Below are 25,552 nucleotides of genomic sequence, written 5' to 3'. Positions count from 1 at the left end.
AGCAACAAAAGAGTGGCTGAAGAAGAAGCACATCAAGGTTCTGGAGTGGCCTAGCCAGTCTCCAGACCTGAATCCAATTGAAAATCTTTGGAGGGAGCTTAAAATTCGAGTTGCCAGGCGACAACCTCGGAACCTGAATGATTTGGAGGCTGTCTGCAGGGAGGAGTGGGCCAACATCCCTGCCGAAATGTGCACAAACCTTGTCACCAACTATAAAAACCGTTTGAAATCTGTGCTGGCCAATAATGGCTTTTCTACAAAATATTAACATGCTGTTTGTCCAGGGGGTCAAATACTTGTTTTTCCTCATCAGATGGTAATCAATTTTTATAAATTCATATGATGTGATTTTCTGGAATTTTCTTTGGGATTCTGTCTTTCACTGTTAGAATGTACATATGATTAAAATTGTAGATCGTTGCATTCTTTGTAAGTGGGCAAACCTGCAAAATCAGCAAGGGGTCAAATACTTATTTCCCCCACTGTATATTTAACGCTAGCCAGTAATGGTTTTAGATTAGTTCTTCCGTCAGTTAGGATGATTTATCAGCCTCATGAGTGCAGGTATCGGCCGGCCCATTTATCGGTCTATCACTAGTAAAATCTTGGTGTCAGAAAGAACTATATAAATTTTGAGATGTCAGATTACGTTGCAATGCTAAGGGCTGTGTTTGGGCTCCAAAGCTGAAAGATTTGACCACTACTCTGGATTGACGACCAAAGATTTCACCACGTTTTTGTCACTAGTTACAACTTTTTGACAGCCCAAAAGAAATCACAGTGTAAAGAGGCCTTCAGGTGGAGAACAGAATACAGGGTGACTTATGGGACTTGTATTCTTGTGCATCTCATTTGTAAACATGAATAATACCATCACAGTGAACGTAACACTTTGCGCTTATGTAAAAGACAACAGACATCATTAGGAGGAGGAGTGTTTGGGGGGAGAGGTATAAAGCTTTGACCGTGGACATGTTTTGCTCTTTCTCTCAGTTTGAGATGCTGACGGGAACGCTGCCGTTTCAAGGCAAAGACCGGAAAGAGACGATGACCATGATCCTCAAGTAAGACACTCTATACTGTCTGTACGCTCCGATCTAATCTCCACCTAACAGCTTTTATTACAGCTTACTGGACATCCGAGAGGAGAGACGGAGAAAGAGAGAGCGGCGGCGTGAGACTCCCCTCCCGCCCTCTCTCCCTCCGGCGAGTCAGCCCAAGGGAAAGTGAAGGATTTATTTTAGAGGAGATAAAGTGCAGCACTCAGGAGGAAGAGGAAGATGACGATGGACAGAGCGGAGGAGAGATGAGAGAAATTGTTCTGATAGCAGCGAGGAAGGAGACTGTGAGGGAAGATTTGGTGGGAGGAGGAGCGAGGGATGAGAGGCAAAAGAGAGAATCATGTTGGAGAAAGAAAGAAAAAAACTATTCTCAGGAAATATTAACCCATCCTGCTTCCTCTGTCGTCTCTCTTTCACTCTCAACGGCGGCCTGTAGAAAACTGCTGAGCAGACTCTCTGCAGACTGCTGAGTGTGTTTCCTGTGTGTAGCATATTGTCCTCTAGTCTTTCAGACACTTTTAGTTTGGATATACAATATGGACAGCTGATAACACCGCAGTTATTCTGTCTATTTAATATTTTCTTTCATATCAACGCTCCCTGTCTTTTCTTTTCTCAGGGCCAAGTTGGGAATGCCACAGTTTTTGAGTCCAGAAGCTCAGAGTCTCCTCAGGAACCTTTTCAAACGCAACCCTGCCAACAGATTAGGTAAAACTTTCTTTTGCCCTCAGCTTCAACTTTCAGAACGAGTATATACAAACAATAAAACACAGACTAAACAGACAGACTAAAAAGGTTGCCTAAATAATTGCACATACATGCCCAGATAGGGTCCGCAGCTGCAGTAGAAATGTCCACACTGGCTGAAACTGTCTGCACATCTGTTTTTATGCACATTTTCAATTTTCACATATAAAACAGCTGGATTGAAACGCAGAAAATTTTGGGTAAAAATTCAAAATATCGCAGAAAAGAAGGAAACGTTTACGAATCGATCAAAGCAAAATGCGACTAAGTGCAGTGGAAACAGATTTAGAGAACAAAGAATGAAGCCGGTGACTTAAACGTCCACTGAAGAGACAAAGACTAAAAATATAATATTAGAGAAAACAGATTTGTGTATCAGAACTTAGTTTTTTCTTCTTTCCTCTGCCATCAATCATCCTCAGATTTATCTTGTGACCATTTAGAGGGGCCCGACCCCTAGATTGGGAGTTTAACTACTTTATAACTACAGTATATAAAGTAGTTAAAGCAGCAGCTACATCAGAAAAAAGCTGCTCTTACATTGATGCAACAGCTTTAACAATCTAATATGTAATGTAATGCAGGACTTTAACTAAAGTTAAGGGTGTAAGTATTTAGTCCACCTCTCTCACTAGAGCACCAAATGTAGATTAATCCACTGCTGAAAATAGTCCCCAACAACAATAGTCCTCCTGTTTGTTAAAAACTACAAAATGAAACTGTATATTTGGGCTCTGACAGCATCTCACTGTTTGACTGAGGGGATCAAACAGTGATGTTGTGATTGCAGGACAGACTGCCCCCTGCTGGTCTGTCCTGTACAACACTGCACTGACAGCTGAGGTTTATTTGTAGGAGCTGGACCCGACGGTGTGGAGGAGATCAAGAGGCATCACTTCTTCAGCACCATCGACTGGAATGTCAGTGTCTTTATTCGATAAACTTTATCACTTTATTAGTTGTGGTTTACTGTCTCTGACCGTGCGTCTCTGCCTCTGCTAGAGTTTTCTAACGTCCCCTCTTCCCTGTAGAAACTGTTCCGCAGAGAGCTCCACCCTCCCTTCAAACCGGCTGCAGGACGACCCGATGACACTTTCTACTTTGATCCAGAGTTCACAGCTAAAACACCCAGAGGTACGCTCCACCTCACCTCCACACACCGCTGAGCTGAGCAACACTGAGAATAAAATGAGATTTTGTTGAGCAGTAAGGATCAACAACTGTTTCTCTGTGTGTTCCCAGACTCTCCTGGCGTTCCTCCCAGCGCCAACGCCCATCAGCTGTTCAGAGGTTTCAGTTTTGTGGCCATAACGGAAGAGGAAACGCAACCACTACCCAGCACTATTGTTCAGGTACACACACACATTCACACTTTCACTCGGAGTAAAAAATAATCTCAGCTATAGAGCGAACCCTCAGTGGGCAGAACGCAAGTCATCATACAAAACATTTAGTGAAGCCTTTTGTATCTGCATAAATTGTTCGTGCATAATTAGTACGATAATCAATGCATGTTATTCCTGCCTTTTATTATGTTGCAGATCACCACACATCAGTTCATAGATATTGATCCGAACTAAGTTTATTACAGAGTGGCTCACATTAAATGTGTTTGCTAGTTAATAAAGCACCATTTGAGGACTTCTTCGTCTTCTCCAGTTCTTACCGGACTGTCCGTGGCAAATTCAGTTAAGAAACTACAATCAGGGATTGTTCCTAAATAGGAGGTCTTAATCTTGGGCTCACGCAACCAACACCTTCTCCATCACAGACTAAATATAAACAACGTGTACCTTAAAGTGCCAAGGAGTATAAAGAAATGTGCTTCTTTTGATTTCAATCAGTGTTGTCTATACCTGTTCACATGCAACGGTAATTACATCTACAGCTGTATGATTTTATTGTAACAAATGGATCAAAAAGATGCCAAACTAACTAAATAACAATGCAAATTTGTTAAACATGTGAATTCATTGCTTTGTCTGGTCTGTCTGCAAGGTGACAAGCAAACAACTTTTAAAATACTTGTTTTCTGAATGGAGTTCATATCAATCAGGGCTATTCTATGCTAACTTGTCTGATAGTAAACAGTGTTGGCAGTAATGCGTTACAAAAGTAAGGCAATTACAATAATGTATTGCTTTTTGCTGTAAGGCAGTAATACAGCAGAAGTTAGCTTAGTCAGCTGTTATTTCCGGGCATTCACATCTAGATGTGTTAAACAACTCAGGACATATCACCGTTTGTATTAGACCACAGCATTCTTAGGTGAGCAAAAGTAAAGGAACAAATAATCTTAAAGTAAATAACATTTAATATTTGGTGGCTTAACCCTAACCAATAACTGCCTCAAGCCTGCGACCCATCGACATCACCAAACTGTTGCATTCTTCATTTGTGATGCTATTCCAGGCTTTTACCGCAGCTTCTTTCACTTCTTGTTTGTTTCGGGGTGTTTCTCCCTTCAGCCTCCTCTTAAGGAGGTGAAATGCAGCTCTGTTGGGTTAAGGTCAGGTGATTGACTTGGCCAGTCTAAAACCTTCCACTTTCCCGCCCTGATGAAGTCCTTTGTGTTGTTGGCAGTGTGCTTTGGCTCATTGTCCTGCTGCATGATAAACTTCCTCCCCATTAATGTCAATGCATCTCAGTAAATTGGCAGACAAAATGTTTCTGTACACTGAATTCATTCTGCTGCTACCATCATCAGTTACATCATCATCATTCTTTCTTTTTCAGGACTTTCCAAATTGTTGTGCTTGCTATGCCCAATGTTTGTCCAACGGCTCTGTTCGATGTTCCTTCTTTTCTCAGAACCCACCTACGCAGTGAAAGTAAATCAAAAGTAGTGTAAAGTATTACAATTCAGAGACAGTAATATTGTAATATAACTAATTATTCTCAAATGACAGTAACTAGTAATCTATAGTGTATTACATTTTGGAAGTAACTTGCACAACACTGATAGTGAAGTACAACAATAGCTGGAATCACATAACAGACACATATTTTCTGAATTTACCAGGTAGATCAACTTTCTCCCTTCACTTTAATTATAACCTCTGAGCTTGCGTACTCGAATTTTGCGTTTTGTCATTTGCGGTGAATCATTGCCACCATTTGTGCCGCCAGACGCAAATTTTTGCGATTATGCCGCTCGAGTTGTAAGTGAAGTATGAGGGCACTTCCTGAAAGAGAACCATCCATAACAAAGTTCAGCTGAATTTTTCGAACAGGCACGTTAACACACAAATTTAACAGGGATTACATTTACTCATTTAGCTGACGCTTTTGTCCAAAGCGACTTACAATTGCTATACATGTCAGAGGTCACACGCCTCTGGAGCATCTTATCTATGCACCATACCCACCCACAGGATGTCATATTTACATCATGTTTTCCACATTATTTTTCTACCGTTTGAGGTTTGACTGGAGCTCTTTTAGTTACGTCATGTGCTTGTCTCCCTGTGCTCAATTTCTAATATTCGCATATTGCCAGTGGATGGAAATGCACATTAATTTGCATTTTCTTTTCCTGATTTTCTGGAAATTCGATTTGTATTTGGTTGCTGAAAAAGCCTCAGATATGATCCCTGATGTAGTGCCGCTAATCAACCCTGGCTGTGTCGCCTGAGCGAGGGTGTCTGAAGTTAAAAGACCCCAGTTTATATCACTGATGATGATCCCCTAATCAATTATTATTATTATTATTAGTAATGTTTGTGTTGACGTTTGTGTCTTTGCATGTAGCAGCTGCACAGAAGCACATCCCAGTTCTCAGACGCCTACGAGATCAAAGAGGACATCGGCGTCGGGTCGTACTCCATCTGCAAGCGCTGCATTCACAAAGGAACCGGCATGGAGTACGCAGTCAAGGTACAACATCCACAGAGTCTGCAGCACGACCTCCACGTCCAGCTTTCCTTCACTGTAAACGCTGTTTGTCGCTGTTACAGATCATCAGCAAGGCCAAGAGAGACCCGACGGAGGAGGTGGAGATCCTGCTGAGATACGGCCAACATCCCAACATCATCACCCTCAAAGACGTGAGTCACATAAAACTGATCTGATTCAGGGAAACGCGCTCAGTTTGGAGATCACAAGTGGTCAGTCGTATTATGAATCTGACGCCTTCTTATTCATTTTCTTTTCCACTCGGTCGACCTGAATATCTGGCGAGTTTGTCTGTGTAGCTGAAAAGATTATTTTCCTGATTAGATGCAAGTGTTTTCAGTTTGGTTCCAGTTTTTCTGTGACTCACTCGTAATGAGAGTTAAAAATATCATGTTGCTGTTTGGTGAAAAATCCCTCGCTTGAATCACTTCCAGTAACTGAAGACAATTATATCTGCGTTTTTTATGTTCACTTCCTTTTTTAAAAAGGCTGTTAGAGATAAATCTCTTTATCTAAAGTTTGTAAATAAAGTGTTTGCATATTATGAAGAATTCTAGTTTTAGTTCAGTTCTCTTATCTACACGCTGCGTCTGTTTTCTTCCTCCTTTCTGCTGCTGTGACACTTCCCTGCATGGGATCAATAAAGCTTATTTATCTTAAATAAATATTACACAAATGGCAAGAGCTGCAGCTATTGATTGTTTACATTTAGAGCTGCAATGATCAATCGATTAGTTGTCATCCAATACATTAATCACCACCTGTTTTCAGTTCTTCTGATTCCAGCTTCTTAAATGTCTTAAATAATTTCTGGTTTCTTTACTCAGTAAACTAAATCTCTTTGGGTTTGGACAAAACAAGACATTTGAGGACGACATGTTGAGCTTTGGGAATCACTGATCGATTAATCGAGAAAAGAATTGACCGAGTAATTGATAGTGATAGTTGCAGCCCTGTTTTTTCTATTAATTGTTCAGCCTATTAAATGTGACATTTTCTGAGCCCAAAATGTCGTCATCAGTTTGTTTGTTTTGTCCAAAACTTATACTTTATTATTTTAAAATTTATTATCATGTATCAAAAAGAAAAGTAGATTATTGATTATTTAATTTATTTACTTTTGTAATTATTTATTGCAGCTCTAGAAACCTGGATATGGTAATTCAATACTAGTTTACAGAAAGCACGAACCGAAATGACCTCCTGTAGCATTGAGTATCAAAAATTTACTCTATTTTGTCAAAATCTTTACACATACATGCCGCTGATGTATTAAGGTTTAAATCTTTATTGCAGCTGCAACTAAAAACTACACGTTGTCCAAAACAGAAAAGCTTAAAAGATTAATTGTTTATCAAAATCGTTGTTAATTTTGTGTCGAAGTTTACATAGTTTCATACAGTAGTTACTGAACCTCACTACCTTTTGAGTACTGACTGAAATGTGTTTGTAGTATTGAGCATCGACAATTGGCATGAAATGTTTAGTCCGATTTCCAGAATTTCTAACTTTAAACCATATCTTGTTGTTTTTTTGGCACTGATATCTTGAGCAGTTTGATGTAAAAAGAGTTAAAACATCTTGATTAGGGGTGAAACTGATTCCGGATCAACATTTCAGTGTATGAAATGTCAGAAAATGATGAAAAATTATGTGTAAGTAAAAGTTGATTATAAATTACTCAAAAGAAGAACATCAGAGAATCTTTGATGTTTTTGCTTTAAAAATTACTTAAATGATTAATTGATTGTTAAAATAGTTGCCATTTAATTTACCGTTACCAGGACTGAGGGGAAGGTATTTTCAAACGATGCACTGCTTTTCAGACTGAGTTTATTGTAATTTGGTGACTCATCTGTGCCTGTTGGAGCCATAATCTTCACACTGCATATTTTATTTAACATCACCAGAACAAATATGCACAATGAGCGGAACTGGAGCTGATCCCTTAGTTTGAATCAACACTGACATTAATTCACGGAACAATTGAGTGATTAAAACGCTGTTTGTGTTATTTCCATGTCGTAGGTGTACGACGACGGCCGCTCGGTGTACTTGGTGACGGAGCTGATGAAAGGGGGCGAGCTGCTGGACAAAATCCTCCGACAGAAGTTTTTCTCTGAGCGAGAAGCGAGCGCTGTTCTCTACACCATCACCAAGACGCTGGAGTACCTGCATGTCCAGGGGGTACGTCTCTCTAAAGGGGGTTTTAATGGTTTAAACTGACATCATAAAGTGTTTTTCCAAGTTAAGGAGGATTTTTAGGGATGGGAGAAAAGATGGAAATGGATGTTTTGTGCAAGAATTGGATTGAGGAATGAAAAGCTGCAGCAGAATCTGGTGTTAGATGTTTTTATGTTCACTAAAATTTAGTTTTTTTAATGCATAACTTAAGTCCATATCGGCGGCGGCGTGAAATAAAATCCAGTAAATATATAAAAATATAAGAAAAAATTTGATTTAGGTTAAAATAGAGCTGTGGAAGTTACATAAATATGTCAATGTACAGCTTTAAAGTCTCTAAACTTAAACCCCTGGCTTCCTGTTCAGGTGGTGCACAGAGACCTGAAGCCCAGTAACATCCTCTACGTGGACGAGAGCGGGAACGCCGAGTCCATCAGGATCTGTGATTTTGGTTTCGCCAAACAGCTGAGAGCCGAGAACGGTCTGCTCATGACGCCGTGTTACACCGCCAACTTTGTCGCACCTGAGGTACAAAGTCTACTCAGTGTTAGTCAACTGAAAAAAAGTACGTATTGTCAGCAACATGTACTTAAAGTATCAAAGTAAAAGTACTCACCATCATTGTTTCACTATCATGTCTGATGTTTTTGGATTAATATTCCTGCTACATTAATGTCTATATTGTGTTTTACTGCTGTAGATGTTGAAGGTAGAGCTCATTTTAACTCACAGATGTTTATGAACTGACACACAGTTTGTTCCTGAAGCTGAGGGGTTTTTTTTTCTGTGCTTCCTGGCAGGTGTTGAAGAAGCAGGGTTACGATGCAGCCTGTGACATCTGGAGTCTCGGAGTCCTGCTCTACACAATGCTCACAGGGTGGGGACTAACATCAGATATTACCTTTCTCACCTCGGATAGTTTAAATAAAAAAGCGATTCATTTGTTAGGATCAAAGTGTGTGAACGTCCTTGGAATAGTCTGGGTAACACTTTGAAAACACTTGTGTATCTGACCATGAATACTTTCTCTTTCCCGTCTTTCGTTCTCTTCATCCCTCTCCAGTTTCACTCCCTTCGCTAACGGCCCGGAGGACACGCCGGAGGAGATTTTGGCTCGTATCGGCAGCGGGAAGTTCTCCCTCAGTGGAGGATACTGGAACTCCGTCTCTGTGGAGGCGAAGGTGCGGACTCTGACACACCCACAGCAACTGTACAAGAATCAGCCATAACATTACGACCACTGGCACCTGTCAAAAGGGGGACACCAGCGACTAAGGCTCATTGATGCATGTGGGGAGCGAAGGCAGGCCCGTGTGGTCTTTTCCAACAGACGAGCTACTGTGGGTCAAGTTGCTAAAGAGCTGGATGCTGGTTCTGATAGAAAGGTGTCACTGCTGTGTTGGCGGCAAAGAGGAGACCTACATCGGGACCATCAGGTGGTCATAATGTTATGGCTGATCGGTGTATCTCCCGACAAACACACAAGGAGTGTAAAAACTGAACTAGCTCTTACAGTATAGAGACATTTTCTCTTTTCCCTCGTGTGTTTAAGTTACCAGTGACTGCATCTCTCAGGTCAGCAGATTAAAACTGTGAATGCACTTAAAACATCGACTGTAGACATTTAATCTGAAGGAGGTTGGAGGTTTTACTAAAGAAAATCCTTACAAAATCATCCAACTTTGAGGTACTTGTACTTGCATCTTTTCTTTTCATACCATTTTCTACTTCTACTCTGCTGCATCTAAATACTGTACTTTTAACTTCACTAATTAATATTTTTGAACACATTTTTGAACATTTAAAGAGCTTATAAAATGTGTTGTTTTGTTATAAATTAAACAGTCTATACAAACCATTAGTCCGTTAATCAATCAGTCGACTGACAGGAATATAACTATTTAGATAATTTTAGCGTTTTTTATTGTGAAAACATTTCATGATTTCAGCTTCTGCTCTTCCTTGTAACTTTAATGTTAATAATGTTTGACCACAACAGGCATTGTGAAGGTGTCACTCTCTGCACTGTGACGGCATTTCTCAATGTTGTCTAATTTTTGCAAACGATCAATCGATTAATGGAGAAAGTAATCAGCTGATTAATCCATTATGAACATAATCGTTATCTGCAGTCTGGTACAAAAATATCTTCACCAACGACAGCAGTAACATCGTGCTTTTACATTAATGCATAAGGATCAATAATCTGATGATAGAATATATAAGGGTACAATTTAAGTAGATTTTCCTGATTATACTTACATACTTTAACTTAATTAACATTTTCAATGCAGTTCTTTTTCTAAAGTGTGGTAATGGTACTTTTACTTTGGTCAAGGATGTGAATACTTTTTTCTTCTTTTAATCAAAACATATGTGTCCTTCATGTTGACAAGTACATTCAAGACTTCCCATATTTACGGCCCCCAGAGGATAATTTTTGCATTAATCCGTGTGACCTCTGACCCCCTCAGGACCTGGTGTCCAAGATGCTCCACGTGGATCCCCACCGGCGGCTGACTGCGGGTCAGGTTCTCCGACACCCCTGGGTGACGCACCGAGACCAGCTGCCCAAATACACCCTCAACAGACACGACGCTCCGCACCTCGTCAAGGTGACACAAGCGCACAACAAACTCTCTCGTTTTGACGTGTCAGATCATTTCATGTCATGGAAACGACACCTCCCCCGTTCACAAAATAATAAAAAACATTTTCATAATGAAAGCGTGCAGAAGAAGAAGAGTTTGTGCTGCAGATTTCTATCTCAGCCAAAAAAAAAAACCCCTTTGAATCCACATCGGACATTTTGTGTTTTGAGTCTTACATTTTTGGAGATAAACAAAGTAATTTCTTTTTTTTTTTTTTTTCAATCCTTTAAACTCACTAACCCTAAAGTTGGTCCAAAAACAAATACAATTTTACCAGGAAATGAATCAAAAGTCTTCTGGTGCTGATAGTAATTACACAACTTATGCAGATTAGTATGCAAATGCAAGTCTGACGGCGCTTTGAAAGTTTCTACATAAAAACAGTGTTGAAATACATTAAATATCTCTGTGTTTATTTAGTGTCATAATAAAATCATAGTTTGTGATTTACATTTAATGGTAACAGAAACATACTGTCAGAAAAGAGATTTTAAAAAGATAGTTTTTGTTGTATGTTCATAAGTTTAGGTAACTCTGCTGATACACGTTGGTGTGTTTTTATCATTAGCCCAAATGTATTTATTCATTCAAGGGTTTTTATTCTTAACCCCCATTTGTGGAATTACATTATGATGCCGAACTCAAGATATATTTTATGTATAGATATTTTTTTCCTCCAAGAGCAGCAGGTGTGTTGCTGTTACTGCTCATTAATATCAATTAGCAACACATTAATGTCAAATATCGACTTTATCATAAAGATAAAATATTTTTTTGCTCATATTTTTTAAGTCTTGCGTGTGTGTCGTTTATTTGCTCTTGTGCGAGAAGTGATTTAAAAAAATTTCATTTAATTCGACTGAGATTTATATTCATTTTTTCAACTCATTTCAACATAAAGGAGATCTGCCTGTTCAATACTAGGCCTGCAACTAAATTTTATATTGTGTATCAATCAGTAGTTCAATCCATAAATAATAATAAAAAAATACTAAAAAATGAATTATAAAATTATTTCATTGTTATTTATTTAGTGGTTTATTTAACAGGGACGTGCACATTTAAAGACACCCTAATAAAGAATATTTTTAGAAATCAATAATAAATTACGGAGATTAAAATGTTGATTAAAATGTTGATTTAAAAAAGCTTATAAGCATGCAGGTCGATAATAAAACCGAATATTAATATTACTAAATATATACATATAATAGATATAATGAATATATCATTATGCCACGGAGGCATGATGAGTTTTTCTAAAACGTGTTTGATTCTTGTCTTCTAAACGCCGGTGACTCTGTGTCCCCCCTGCAGGGTGCGATGGCGGCCACCTACTCGGCTCTCAACAGGAACGTCCCCCCGGTCCTGGAGCCGGTGGGCTGCTCCACTCTGGCCCAGCGGAGGGGGCTGAAGAAGATCACCTCCACTGCTCTGTGACCTTTAACCCCCCTCCCCCAACTCTGACCTCGATCCGCCGGACCCTCACCCTTCCTCTCTGTCTCTGGTCCGGTCTGGTGGGACAGACTACTGATGGACCCAGGAACCGCTTACGCCAAATAGGAACACGGAGACCCCACTGCCCCCCTCCCCCCTCTCGCCCTGTCCTGCAATTAACGGACTCTTGTGATTGGATCTCGTGGCTGGTTATTTCTCAGCTTTAGCATCACTGTTTGACAGGCTGAACCCTCTGGTGGCGTTTGTTTGTTTTTTTTTTTTTGCTTTGGACAATCAGCGTGGCCTCGTGGACCCGTAGACCGAGCACGCATCAGGAAAATAAAAAGTACTCTATTTATTTACTTTCGAACGGGGAAATCTGAACATAGGAACATGGTAATCTAATGTATGCATTTAAAGAGCTAGGATCATTGACGTTATACTGTCGTATTGGTTCTGTGTAGCTGTAGATCCTGTATTTAAACCTTAAGTAGCCTCTGAGATGACGCCGTCCGCAGAAAAGGACAGAAGGTGTGAGTCAACGTTAGCGGCAGGTTGGTGTTCGGAGCAGCCTCGGCCTCAAAATGTTGCCGTTTGCTTTTCCAGATTTACCTGCAGAGCTAGAAAAAAAATCAGGACGTAAGAAGGGAGAACTCTGATAACAGAAGCATTTACTCAACTTGATGTTTTTTGGGATAAAGAAAAGTCTCTCAGGAGAGGTGATTTTTATGCATCTCACACTTCCAGTATCCAGTATTTTACCTTTCAGGTGCAAAACACAAAGAAGAAACGTTGGTTAGTCTCAGCCGGCAGACGTCCAACAGTTCAGCATGCATCCAGCAGCCTGTGTCCAAAACTTAAATTCATTTTGGGAATGAAACCAAACTTTTGTCCCCTCAGATTTGACGTAAACTTAAAGGAGGAGACTGGCAATATTCCCCATAAGACCAAAACCAGCAGTACCTTCTGACTTCCTGTCGTCTCAGCCTCAAGCCCACTGGTTCCTACGGAAAATATGAATCCTTAAAAACAGCTGTGTGTGTGTTCATGGTGATGAAGGAACATGTGACCCAGTGCAGCAGTGAGGCTCACTGATGGGTTTTAATAGTTTTTAACAACAAAGGAGCTCTATGGCTCAGAGGAAGAAGAGACATCAGGCTGTGAGAGACACACAGGATGTGTTAGGAGATTCATTCACTGCTGGTTTTGGTCTTTTTTCATGAGATTTGAAAAACGCAGAATGTATAAAATGTATTTTAATCAAATTTGAGAGGAAACCTGGGTAACAGTAAATTAAATGTAACTTAGAACAAGTAGAAAATTACAACCGAAGCGCTTAAAGCAACAAGAACAACGCAGATTTTTAAAGCTGCACAAGGAAATAAGTTGGATTCTTCTGGAGGTTTTTATTCTTTTCCTGTCTCATCTGGTACTTACAGGACTTTCCCCCTAGAGCGAGCTGAATTTCTTTTATGCAAAAACCAGTGGTGGAAGAAGTACTCAAGTAGCAATACCACAGTCTAGAAAAATAAAATCCTCCATTCAAACTTAGTATTAGCATTAAAATATACTTGAAAGTACCACAAGTAATAGTAATCACTATGCAGAGTGAAATTCATTTATGCAAAAACCAGTGGTGGAGGAAGTTTACTCAAGTAAAAGTACCAAAGTATTAAAATATACTTCTCAAAAGTACTCAATATGCAGAGTGTGACCCCTTTCAGAGTGATAGATTCTACTGGACTCTAATTATAAATGCATGCCTGTGTAAGTATCACTTTAATGTACTTTATATACTGCTGGGTAGCTTAATCTATAAAAATACATCATAAGTATTTGTTGTTTTAATAATCTGACGTTGAGCGTAGAGCAGTAAAAAGTATATTTGCTACCAAAGTAAAGTGGTATAAAAATGTACTTCACTACAGTACGTATGTACTTTTCACCACTGGCTAAAACGGCGTGAATCTAAAGCATCTGTCCGACAGTACGTCTGGTGTGTGTTGGTGTTTTAAGACCTTGTGCAGCTTTAAGACGTGTCAGCAAAGTTAAAGCATCTTAAACTGGAGGAGACGTCTGCACAACAAACACACGAGAACGAGGGGGCATGTTTGAGGCCGGCGGCGTCCTCGTTCCTCTTTATTCTTCCCCCCACAACACAAACAGGAGGATGTTTGTGTTTACCTGCTGACCCAACAGGCTGTCTGAGGACAAAATGACGATTTACCTTCGAATAAGCAGAAAGTTGGATAAAGAAAAAGGCGCCAGAGAGAGGGAAAGCGAGCTACCTGCTTTCGCTTGATCAGCCTCTGACCTTCTGTATGAGCCGGACGATCATCTCTGTTTGTGCAGCAGCAGACAGGAAGCTGAACTGTAAATATATTAAAAAAATGTTGAGCAACTCAGGTTTCTATGAATCAAGACGATGCATTTTTAGATGTCCGGCCGGAGAGAGAGAGAGAGAGACACGCACACGAAACGAGCAGACAGATAACGAGTGATGGGAGGTGAAGCAGGACGCAAGGGGGGGAACCTGATCGACCCATTTCATCTTCACGGACGTTTGAAGTTCTTCCACCTGCAGTTTTACAAAAGTCTCTTGTTCGTCTTTAACGTGTTCATGCTCGTGATGAAGACGATCTTCTGTCAGCAGAACCCTTTAAAAGACTCAATAACTCAAAGTGTAGCAGAAAAAAAGGTGTTCCAGTTGTATTCAGGCGTTGAAACTACCTGTACGTGTGTCCCGCCATCTTGGAGGTTCATCAGTGGAGAAGTTCACCCAAATTACAAAAAGACATATTTTCCACCTAACAGAGGATTTAATGTTCAGGCATCTTGACTTTTAATCAGCGTTGGGAGAAGGTATTCAGACCTTTTACTAAAGTAAAAGTACCAATAACACAAAGTAAAAGTCTTGCATTCAAAATACTACTTAAGTAAACAGAAGTATACAGAAGCATGTACTTGTAAAAGTGCAGTAATTCTGCCGCCCCTGGGACTGATATATTTTAATATGTCACTATTAGATTAACACTGATCCATCAATGTGTAAGTAACATTTTATTGATGTAGCTGCTCGAGGTGGAGTTTATATAAACTACAGTTTAGTCAAGTTGTTTCTGTCTAAGTCACCAGATAACTCAGAGGAGATGCGAGATTATTAAGTTCTACTTCACACATTTATAATGATCTACATATCTTACACATTTATCGCACATCTCTTAATTTTTTATGTGAAATATTTGATAATTTTACCTTTTTTGAGCATCAAACTGTTTAAATGAAACCATGTGAGAAGTTTAGAGGGTAAAAGTATATCAACGAAGACACAAACCAAAAAGGTTGGAAATTACTGGTTTAATCTTTAACAATTTAAACGTATTATATATTTTTTCAAATGTAAATTCTGAATCTTAAAAATAACCAGTAACTACAGCTGTTAGATGAATGTTGTGAAGTCAATATTTCCCTCTGAGATGTGCTGGAGTAAAAGTATAAAATGGCAGAAAACGAAATAAACTGAACTTTTTAAACGTCTTTTTTTATGCTGCTTTATATTTCTACTCCACAACATCTCCGTGAAATATTGTACTTTTTCTCCAAGTACAGTTGTTTTACATTTAAGGAAAACATGATACAATGCAGTATTATACTGCTAATCTACACAGTAGTACATAAAGTATATAAAACTGACTCCACCTTGACAAACTATAACATTAAAATGATAAAACAGAGTATTATAGTAGTATACACAGTTATTCTGCATAATGAGTACTTTCAGTACATTTAGCTGATAATGCCATTTTGAAATCAGTATTTTTAGACTATAATATTTACACTTTAATTATTACTGAAACCAAATGAAACATTTATTTACAGGAAACTTTGTAGAAATAATAGAAACCTCTGAGGTTTTTTTTTTTTTTGTAGTTTAGGTGAACTGTCCCTTTAATTAACTAAAGCACAAAATGCAGGTAGATCTAAACTGATCTCTTCAGAATGAATCACTCAGCTGTTAGATGTGACCTCCAACCTGGTGTTAAAGCCCTCTGTGTTGGACCTGATCCCACCGGTTAAACACCTGTACGTGTGTGTGTGTGTGTGTGTGTGTGTGTGTGTGTGTGTGTGTGTCTCCTCTCACCTGGAGTTTTAACTGAAGACAATCAGCAAGCGCTAAAAAGTAAAAGATCTCCTCCCTCTCTCCTGCATCAGTTCACCATGAACCCCTTCAGGCTGTGAGTGAAAACCGGTCCGCTAAACATAAAGGGATAAAACTTTTACTGCTCTGAGATTTCATTTTGTTTTATATATATATATAAAATGAAATAAATATATGTTGATCTTGATCGGTGTGCAGCTCTGGGATAAAGGAATGTAAAAGGAAAGGGTTTTTTTTCTGTAATTATGGACTGCTTTCTCCATTCTTCTTCTTCTTCTTCTTCCTCCTCTTCTTCTTCCTCTTTAATCTGAGACGCATTCAGCCCTGCTGCTACGCCAGCTCTCTGTTTTTGTACCTGCAGTGAGAGTTGGACTTTCTATTAAAAACAATAAAAAGGATGATCAGCTGATGAACGCACGGCGCCTCTGTTTTTAAAGGGAAGCTTCACCACGCAGACACTTTCCTGTTGTCAAGGAATAAATACTGTTATTGTTGTTTTCCCCACAAATTAATATCAACAAGAGGTGTTTCATAAAGGCAGTACTCAGTAGTACTCTCTTAATGTAATGTAGGCTACAAAAGTACTAGCATCAAAGCATACTAAAAGTACCAAAAGTAAAAGTACTCTTTATAATTATTGATGCATTAATGGACCTTTAGCTTGTAAGGCCTTTTGTTTATTCTTTAAAACTTAAATGTCTTTGTTATTTTCAAGATGTGCAGATACCCTCTTTACTTTTATTTGATCAGTTTTATGTAGTAGAAGTATAACAAATAACAAAACGGGCCCTGGAAAGTTTCTACAAGGGTCAATTTACCCCCCCAAAAATTCAATTATTTATTTAATTATTAAACAACTTTAGTGATCGTCTGTTTTTATCTAGCGCCACCATCAGGTCAAAATGTATCAAACACTTTGGTTTATGACTAAACACCTGACGACATTCCCATCAGCCTCAGCTGTACTTTACTGCTTATAAGCAAATATTCGCATACAAGATGGTGAACTTGGCAAACGTTATATCAGCTGAATATCAGCACTGTCATTGTGAGCATGTTAGCATTTAGCTAAACGCTGTGGCTCACTGTGCTCTACGTGAATATTTATCATCTGTTGACATTTATTTTTAAGAGCAGAGCATCTAAGCAATTGTCTTAAAATGTATGTTTTTAAAAATCTGCCGTTTTAGAAAGTGAACCAGTCTGCATGCGGTATTGAGATTATATCAACAGGTTTTTATGCTTCATACACATTTCAGTTACGTTCACTTGCAGACCAGAGTGTTTTGCCGGGAGCAAAATAACACAATGATAAAATAAAATCAGTGGCGTTTCCCTTTAATGTCAGAAAACAAAATGAAAAAGACATAAGGATAAAGTTTAGAGACAAGCAGCTACAGCAAAGAATAAAAAAACAAAACAAAAATACACGTTACCGAGATGATAATTTCAAACATGTAACATATTTTAATTTTCAAAACTAAAAACTCACACTCACTTGTAAATGTTTAATAAAGACAGTTCTTCTGTGTTTATGCACCAAACCTAGTTGATATTTTAGTGATTTTAGCACCTTTTAATACTTGTTTCATCCTCCAACGGTAGAATATTCATGATTTATATTTGAGTGTAAAATAAAGTGTTTCATTCCTTTACTGCCTCTATTTAACAACAAAGTCATGCATTTAATCCCATCTATTGAAAATTAATTCATAAACGTTATAACTTTAACAGTGTTTAACTGTTTATATGATGCAGATTTATTCTGAAAATGTGTCGTCACACTTCCTGTTAAACATAATGAGTGAGAAAACATGTCCACACACTGCCTCAACCTGGTTCTCAATCTGCAGGTTTAGACCCCTAATAAGGTCCAGATTTAAATCTGAAGGGCCACAACGTAATAAACAAAGAAAAACACATAGTCTGAGCATTATTTCAAATGTTTGTGTTTTTCTTGTGTAATACTGAAAACTTTCACTTCTCTAAAAAATTATTCAAATTAAACAATCACCTCTTTAGCGCACGATCACACCAAGATTGTTATAAACTGTAAATAATGTAAATAAATTGTTGAGTCACAATTAAAAAGTTTGGGAAATACTGCTGCTGTAACAAATACTTTCACTTTCATTACTTTTTGGTTAATTAGTTGAATCTTCTTGCCTTTATAGTGTAAAAAAATGTTTTTTTTTTACTTCATAAACAATTTAAATAGTCATTAAAGGTTAGAAAAAAAATGTTAAATGTAGTTTATTTTTCCTGATGAGCTTAATAATCAATGTTTTACTTTTCTAAATATTTTCTAGTAAAGTTTCTACATCAGTTTCACAATTGTACATTGTATTTTTTTTAACAGATTGGATTTAGGGATTTGGCAAAACAATCTCAAAGCAATTTAGAAGCTGTTCTGGAGCTTTCAATCATATCAAACAATCTTCATCAGTGTCTCAAGATGAGAGATGTAAAGTTTCTGTGATACATTTTAAATTCACAGTGAGGGCGTTTACATGCATGCAGGCTCTAGAGGAAAACAATAACCTGGCTCTTCTGGTGCGTTTATTACAAATCAAGTGCTCCTTGCTTTTCTGACAGAGACCACACATTATTTTAACCTCTTCAGTTAAATTCTATGAAATCAGCACAAACTGATCCATCACAGCGAACATCTGGTTCTCTTCTGTGTCGTGTTCTCCGTTATCCTCATTGTGTCGCTGCAGTTAAAACTGAGGGCTAGTTAGAAAATAATTCTGTCAGGGTTATTAGGTAAAAGTGCTGATAAAAAGCTTCAAACATTTTACTGCAGAAAAAGCATCATAATTATGAGTTCTGCAGCTCATATAGGTTTCTGAAGAGCCATGTGGGCGGCTCCTGGTGGCTCCGGCCGCTGTCTGCTCCTTCATCAAACTTTAAAAGCTGCGTTACACTTAGGAAAATGTCAGTATTAAAGAAAAACACGTTTTAGCATGAAAACAAAACTGGCATTGCTGCTTACGTGGGCGTCCATTTTTGTTTTCATCATGTATATGTTTTCAAATAATTACGGCGGCAGATACTTAATCTTCTTACTGGGATCATCGTTTTCTTCCTCATGTATTGGAAGAAACCAGCACCTACAAGATGTATTTGATGGCAGGATAATTACTACTCCTAAGAGTATAATTACATGCCTGCTGCTGCCTGCAGGTAAACATCCTCACTCCGTAATGCTGCTGTGAAGCTGCAGGATGAAAACGGATCGACCCTCCTTCGGTTAGTGTCTGGATTAAACAAACAAGACATAACGTGTTAATTCATTAACTTCAGACCCGCTTGTCAGATGGCTTTTCTAGTGTACCCCAGCTTTTAGATGTGCTGGTAGGCTATCTGTTTCCCCCCGTTTCCAGTCTTTGTGCTAAGCTAACTGGCTCCAACTTCATATTTACTGTACAGACATTAGAGAGGTGCTGATCGTCAAACTCTCAGCAAGAAAGCACATTTGCAAAATATTCCTTTAAATAAAAGAAATCAACATATCCAACAGGCTTGATGGCCAAACATACATAAATAAGACCCCAGGTGATGATCAATTCCCTACCGAGCGCGATGTCACCAAACTGTATTTACTCCACACATGACACTGAGACTCCACCAGATGGCACCACAGTTATGAACAACTTGAGGCAAGTTGTGAAATTACAAAACCAGGTTTCCTAAATTTGATACATTTACAAAAAACAAACAAAAGTTCAGTTCAGTTTCGTCAAAGATGCATAAATGTCAGACGTCCACCTGACAGAGAGGAGGTCACCGAGCTGCTTTAGTCTAAAAATGATTTTGGAAAGACGAAACGTGTCAGAAGTCAGAGTCGTCGGTGGCGGAGTTATCAGCGCCGGCGGGGACTGCAGGCGTCTGCAGGTGGTTTTCAGCAGACCCCTGCTGCTGCTGCTGCTGCTGCTGCTGCTTCTTCTTGTCGTGGTTTTTGATGTGAATAGTCAGACCCCTCTCTGTCATCTCATAGATCTGACACTTGGCGCAGTGGTAGGGCGACACGCCGACGTGCCTGAACTGGTCGGCCAGGTACGACACGAGCGTCTTGAAGCCTTTATTACAGATGTCGCAGCGTGGGATGACGCCCGGGTGCTCGGTCTCCAGGTGCCTCTTCAGACCCCACCTCGAGCCTTTGAACACCGCCTTGTCCGCGTCCGTTTTGTTTTCCGCCTCCGCCGAGCAGAGGAGGCAGGTGAACACCGCGTCCTGGTTGGCGTGGCGTCGCGTGTGGGCGTCCAGCTCGATCTGAGAGCGAACCGTTTGTTTGCACGACGCGCAGAAGAACGTCTTCTTCCCCATCAACTGGTGCATTTGTTTTAAATGTACGGCCAAACCTGAGCCTCTCTTGAAGAACCTGCCGGGCGGCGGGCACAGCGAGCACACCAGTCTTTTACCTGAATTCATCTCCATCACGTCGCTGTAGTTCTCTCCGAGCTCCAACACACACTTATTGCTCAGAACTTCCTCCTTTTTAGCCTCCAGCTTCTTCTTCTGCCTCGCCTCCTGTCTCGGCCTCGCCGGCCTGAGCGGTTTGGACGTCACAGGCGAAGGAGCTCTGGCGTCCTCTCCGACCACAAGATTTTTAGTTACTGGCTTTTTGGCCGGGAGCGATCTGTCCACGGACATCGTAAACTGGTAGCTCTCTCCCTCCTCTTCCGGATTTGAATACTCGATGACATAAACACCGTCTTCCTCCTCCTCTCCCGCAGCCGCCGCCGCCGCCGCCGCCACCTCCTCCTCCGCAGGTATCGAGTACTCCATCTCATAGTACTCTGCGGCGGCGTCTTTGACCTTGACCCCGACATGAGACTGCTCCTCTGCGATGTGTGTGTCATCTATTCTCACCACGGTTATCTGGTCCATCCCGCCTGAACCGTCCCAGCCTGCATTTCCTGACACGCCTGACGATGACGTAGCTCTTCCTGCAGGCCCGGCTCCGACCGCCGGATGTTCAGAAAACATCTAACACGAGAGAAAAAAACAAATAACAGATGGTTTAATGCTTTCACCCCCACTGATACTGGAGGATTTATGAATGAAGCAGCAGATGTGCAGATTGTATTTTACTGCAAAGTGACGTTTATGTGCAGCAGCAGCTGGATGTTATAGTAAGCGTATTTATCCTGTCATCAAACACTTCCTGTAGCTGCAGGTTTCCTCCAATCAGAAGGAAGACAACGATGATCCCAGTAAGAATATGAAGTGTGTGTAGCTCATTATATATTACTTTGTGTACTAATGTTTAGCTCAGTATGTGTGAAATAGTCTCACCAAAACACAATGATGGACAAAAAAAAAAAGAGATTTATGTTTTTTGTGTGTTTTATAGTGTTTTCAGGTTTTAAATGAAATTATAAAACCTTACCTGTAATGACTGGGTAACGGTTGGATGGATGGATGTTATTGTTTGTGTTTGGAATCGTTTTACTAAAAAGGGGAAGGGGGATTAATTTCCTAGAGTATTTATTTAATAATAATTATGGCAAGAGGAAACATAATGCTTAAAAACACACGTTATACCTCCTGTTATTACATAATATTCTGTTTTATTGAATGCAGAGAGAAGCTGCAACACTTCTTTTCCTCAATGAACTATTTTCCCCCTTTAAATAAATGTTTACTCACCAGGATGCTGCTGCTGAAGTCAGCCATCACAGCCAAACCTCGCCGCTCAGGTTAGCTGGAAAACAAAACTGCAGCTAGCTTTAGCTTAGCAACAAGGAAGCTAACGTGCAGAGAGACTACGAGTTCAAGCCGGAAATACGTATCTTTTTAAACTTTGCACGACTTGGCTATTTGTGGGTTTAGACGACGAGTTGAAACGCGCATCTAAATGTTCAGACAGAGACGATATTTAACCTTTACTCGCTGCAGGAGGGTCACTAGCTGAGCTCAACCGAAATGTTTCTTCCTGGAGAAATAAAAACACCGACAGCTCCTCGTGGGGGGCAGCGCGCCCCCTGGTGGCGCGGAGGAACAGCGCGCAATTAAATCTGGACAAATACTGCAATACTGATGTAAAACCTCGGGTCCGGGGACCCCCAAGAGTCCCCAGCAAAGAGGTTAATGGTTTGTTTTTTTACTATATTTCCATCCATTGGTCACACTATAACAGAATTTGCAAGATTATCTCTTATAATATTAAATGTGCAATGGTTTCTGCTTCAATTCTGCTTCTATTTATTTAGTATGTACATCATTACAATTCTGTTAATCATGTAAATATAGTCCATATCCATACTCCTTTATATATTTTTTCTTATCCTTATATTTTTCTCAAAATTTTAAATTTATACATTTCTTTACTTTCTAACTTTCCATTATTATACCTATTTCCTTTTGCCTTGATGTGCAACGTGTATATCCATAGGTGTCATTTACACTGGGGACGCTGGGGACATGTCTGTTCCATTCTCTCCCTGTGAACATGACAAGACAGGATAAAGGACTAAATCCCGCCTACATATGTTTTGCCTCAGCAGTGATGATATTACATGAGAAAAGTTGATCTCCAGGAGAAACAGACCTGAAAGCAGCACAGAATGCCTGAGAGCTGCACTGACTTACATTCTATTATATTTATATATTTTGAAATGTCAACTTCTGCCTGAATTTTGCATAAAGAAAAACATTTCCACCATAAACTGGTGCAGAAACTTTCACCAGAATGCAGTGAAATGCGATGCATGCAATGAAATTAAGTGTTTAAAGATCAAAATTTCCTGTGGGAGGTCACCCAGACATCCCACTCATATATCTCACCATTGAGGATATCTTTAAAACACTGTTTAAGGATCTTTCTGTCTCGTTCTCATGAACCTAATATCACGCCTCGTGATGTCTCGCGAGCTAAGTGTCTTTTCACACCCCTAATCTGAGGGCCTGTGTCCCCACCACTTTTCAATACAAAGTGACGCCCTTGTGTATATCTTATTTTTTGCAACTGTGACACAATAGTTTCCCCACGGGGATCAAGAAAGTATTTCAGATTATGATTATGAATGTAAGGCAAGGCATGTTTATTTGTATTGTAACACATTTCAGCAACAGCGAAATTCAAATTGCTTTACATGAAACATAAAAGCAACAAGCAAATTGTGAAAAAAGATTATTATTTTTACAAATAATCTTCCATTGTTTGCTTTTTTGATTTCCTATTTCGTACGATATTTATTTCCTCTTATTGTCACCTTGAATCCAGATTGTTTGCGCTACAATCTTTGCGCTACTATTTACTTGTCCTTTTGTTTACGCACCAATGTCCCCGTGCAAATTCCTTCTATGTGAAAATGGACTTGAAGAAAGAAAGAAGCAAGAAACCTGATTGTGATTCTGAACATCTTATCTTACATTTCAGCGGGAAGTATTGTACTGTTTACTCCACAGCTGGAGTTACTTTATAGATTAAGGTTTGACTTTCAAAATATATGATCAACATATAGTTAAACTAGCGTAACTGTGTATAAAGTTGTTAAAACAAGCTTCACCTTGACCAGCTCCGATAGTAAAAATGCAGATTGATGCATCAGCAGTGGTGGAAGAAGATTTTTTACACAAAGAAAAAGTAAAACATAGCAACATGAAAATATACTTAAAGTACCAAAAGCTTAAAAAGAAAACCTGATTATGCTGAATGGCCCATTACAGGATTATAAATATTATATAATTAGATTATAATTATGCATTTATGTGTCGTACCACCAGATTCCAGAGCAGCTTCTTTTCACCATTTAAAATAACTTTATTTCTGCACATAATTTTATAATTGTTTACTTTTGTGAGTGGGAGAAAGGGAACTACAAACGTCATCTCATTATCTTTTACAACCATGTGCTGTAAAATGACAAATAAACCTTGTAACCATCACTTTGACGTTGCAGCTGGTGAAGGTGGAACTATAAACACTTCATATTCTGCTGGGAATCTTAATCTATTAATCATTTGACTTGCTATTAATGTCAGTCCCAAGGACAGTTAACAGGAAGATAAACACGGACATGCGGCGAAAAAACAAGGACAACAAAGATGAACAGAGATACAAGACAAAACAAACTGTGTGTTTGTGCTGCAGGCCTCCCCACACTGAAAACCTGTTTTTAAGTAAAGAGACGCTATAAGCTGAAAGCAAACGGCCCTGGGTCAGTGTGGAGGGGCCAAATATAGCCTAGATAAATAAAATAACCAGATTGGAGTGTCAGTTTCACTCCAGTGAATTAAACACAACAAGCTACTTCATCACCCTACATGCAAAAATAAACCTGTAGAATATGTTTTATAATAATGTAACACTGTCAGACACCACTAAGCACTTTTACTTTGATCCTTCTGTTCTTTTATTTCAGTAAAATGTTGAGTGCAGGACTTTTACTTGTATGTATTATTTTTACATGGTCATCTCCACCTCGACCAGCTTCAACAGTAAAATGCTATTTGACGCATCAACGATCCAACAATAGATTATTTTCTGCGGAATGATTATAGGTTGTATTTTAACCACAATTTGCTGATGATATGTCTGTACACGACGTTCACTTAAAATAGAGTGTTTTTATATTTAGGTATTTCTACTTTACTTAAGTAAAGGATCAGAATAATACTTTTTATACTCCAGTGGTGGACAGTATTTAAGTACATCAGCTCAAGTACTGTACTTAAGAACAAATTAGAGTATTTTCTTTCTACTCAAGCACATCTCAGGTGTAAATATTGTACTTTTCACTTCACATTTATCTGACAGCTTCAGTTATTATACAAATTAGGATTTTTACACCAAAAAACATAGGAAGAGTTTAAAAATATGTTTTGTTATAAATTAGACTACTACACCTAATGTATTTATTAATAATTTTACGATTTGCACAGACAAAGAGAGCATTGTGAAGGTGTCACTTTAGTCGCTGGTCAATTTTGACAGCATTTCTCACTATTTTCAGATTTTGTTGTTTGTTTGTTCATTTATTTATTTAAAAGGGACAGTGGACATTAATGAACATAAGGACTAAGTCCAAAATGTAAATAAGCCAGATTTAGCTGAATTAGCTGACACATTTTCATCTGGAGTCTCTGGCAGGTTGATGGCATAACAAAAAACATAAAACATGGCGTACAGAAAACATTAAAACATACAGCACATAATCACAGATAACTTTTACAATTGACTGATGGAGAAAACAATCAGTGGATTAATCCTTAATTGTAGTCTGATACAAAATAGTTCAACCTCAACTAACGCCAAAAGTAAAATCCTGCTTTTACATAAATACATGTTAAATAATAATCTAATGATATATAATAGAATAACAGTCACCTGGTGCTTTTTGATTCTGCATTTAGTAACAGTACTTTTACTTGTAACAGAGTATTTTTACAGGGAGGTATTAGTACTTTTA

General features: G+C 39.0%; 2 protein-coding genes across 3 annotated transcripts in view; one reads left to right on the top strand and one right to left on the bottom strand.

Annotated features, from left to right (window-relative positions):
* Nucleotides 1-15,511, top strand: part of rps6ka3b (ribosomal protein S6 kinase, polypeptide 3b) — a 95,856-nt gene extending 80,345 nt beyond the window's left edge. Inside the window, exons 10-22 of one of the 2 annotated variants that reach the window (XM_046043729.1) lie at nucleotides 994-1,064; nucleotides 1,681-1,769; nucleotides 2,664-2,728; nucleotides 2,840-2,942; nucleotides 3,051-3,160; nucleotides 5,562-5,684; nucleotides 5,765-5,854; nucleotides 7,731-7,889; nucleotides 8,253-8,414; nucleotides 8,687-8,763; nucleotides 8,950-9,067; nucleotides 10,361-10,501; nucleotides 11,855-15,511. In XM_046043729.1, the coding sequence (XP_045899685.1) occupies nucleotides 994-1,064; nucleotides 1,681-1,769; nucleotides 2,664-2,728; nucleotides 2,840-2,942; nucleotides 3,051-3,160; nucleotides 5,562-5,684; nucleotides 5,765-5,854; nucleotides 7,731-7,889; nucleotides 8,253-8,414; nucleotides 8,687-8,763; nucleotides 8,950-9,067; nucleotides 10,361-10,501; nucleotides 11,855-11,977 (1,431 nt within the window). In that variant the 3' untranslated portion in view covers nucleotides 11,978-15,511. Of the gene's footprint in view, nucleotides 1-993; nucleotides 1,065-1,680; nucleotides 1,770-2,663; nucleotides 2,729-2,839; nucleotides 2,943-3,050; nucleotides 3,161-5,558; nucleotides 5,685-5,764; nucleotides 5,855-7,730; nucleotides 7,890-8,252; nucleotides 8,415-8,686; nucleotides 8,764-8,949; nucleotides 9,068-10,360; nucleotides 10,502-11,854 lie in introns of both variants that reach the window. The other variant, XM_046043720.1, reaches the window with a different exon arrangement.
* Nucleotides 15,512-17,455: 1,944 nt separating this feature from the next.
* On the bottom strand, nucleotides 17,456-22,126 carry si:dkey-226l10.6 (GDNF-inducible zinc finger protein 1). Its single transcript, XM_046043890.1, has 2 exons — nucleotides 21,789-22,126; nucleotides 17,456-21,125 (listed from the first exon to the last, which is right to left on the bottom strand). The coding sequence occupies exons 1-2, from the start codon at nucleotides 21,813-21,815 to the stop codon at nucleotides 19,968-19,970; spliced, it is 1,185 nt and encodes a 394-aa protein (XP_045899846.1). The 5' UTR covers nucleotides 21,816-22,126; the 3' UTR covers nucleotides 17,456-19,967.
* Between the last annotated feature and the right edge of the window lie 3,426 nt (nucleotides 22,127-25,552).

The sequence above is a fragment of the Micropterus dolomieu genome, linkage group LG01 (genome assembly GCF_021292245.1).
Source record: "Micropterus dolomieu isolate WLL.071019.BEF.003 ecotype Adirondacks linkage group LG01, ASM2129224v1, whole genome shotgun sequence".
NCBI classification, from domain to species: Eukaryota; Metazoa; Chordata; class Actinopteri; order Centrarchiformes; family Centrarchidae; genus Micropterus; species Micropterus dolomieu.
Note: the sequence above shows the minus strand (reverse complement) of the source record. Positions and strands in the feature narration are given on the sequence as shown.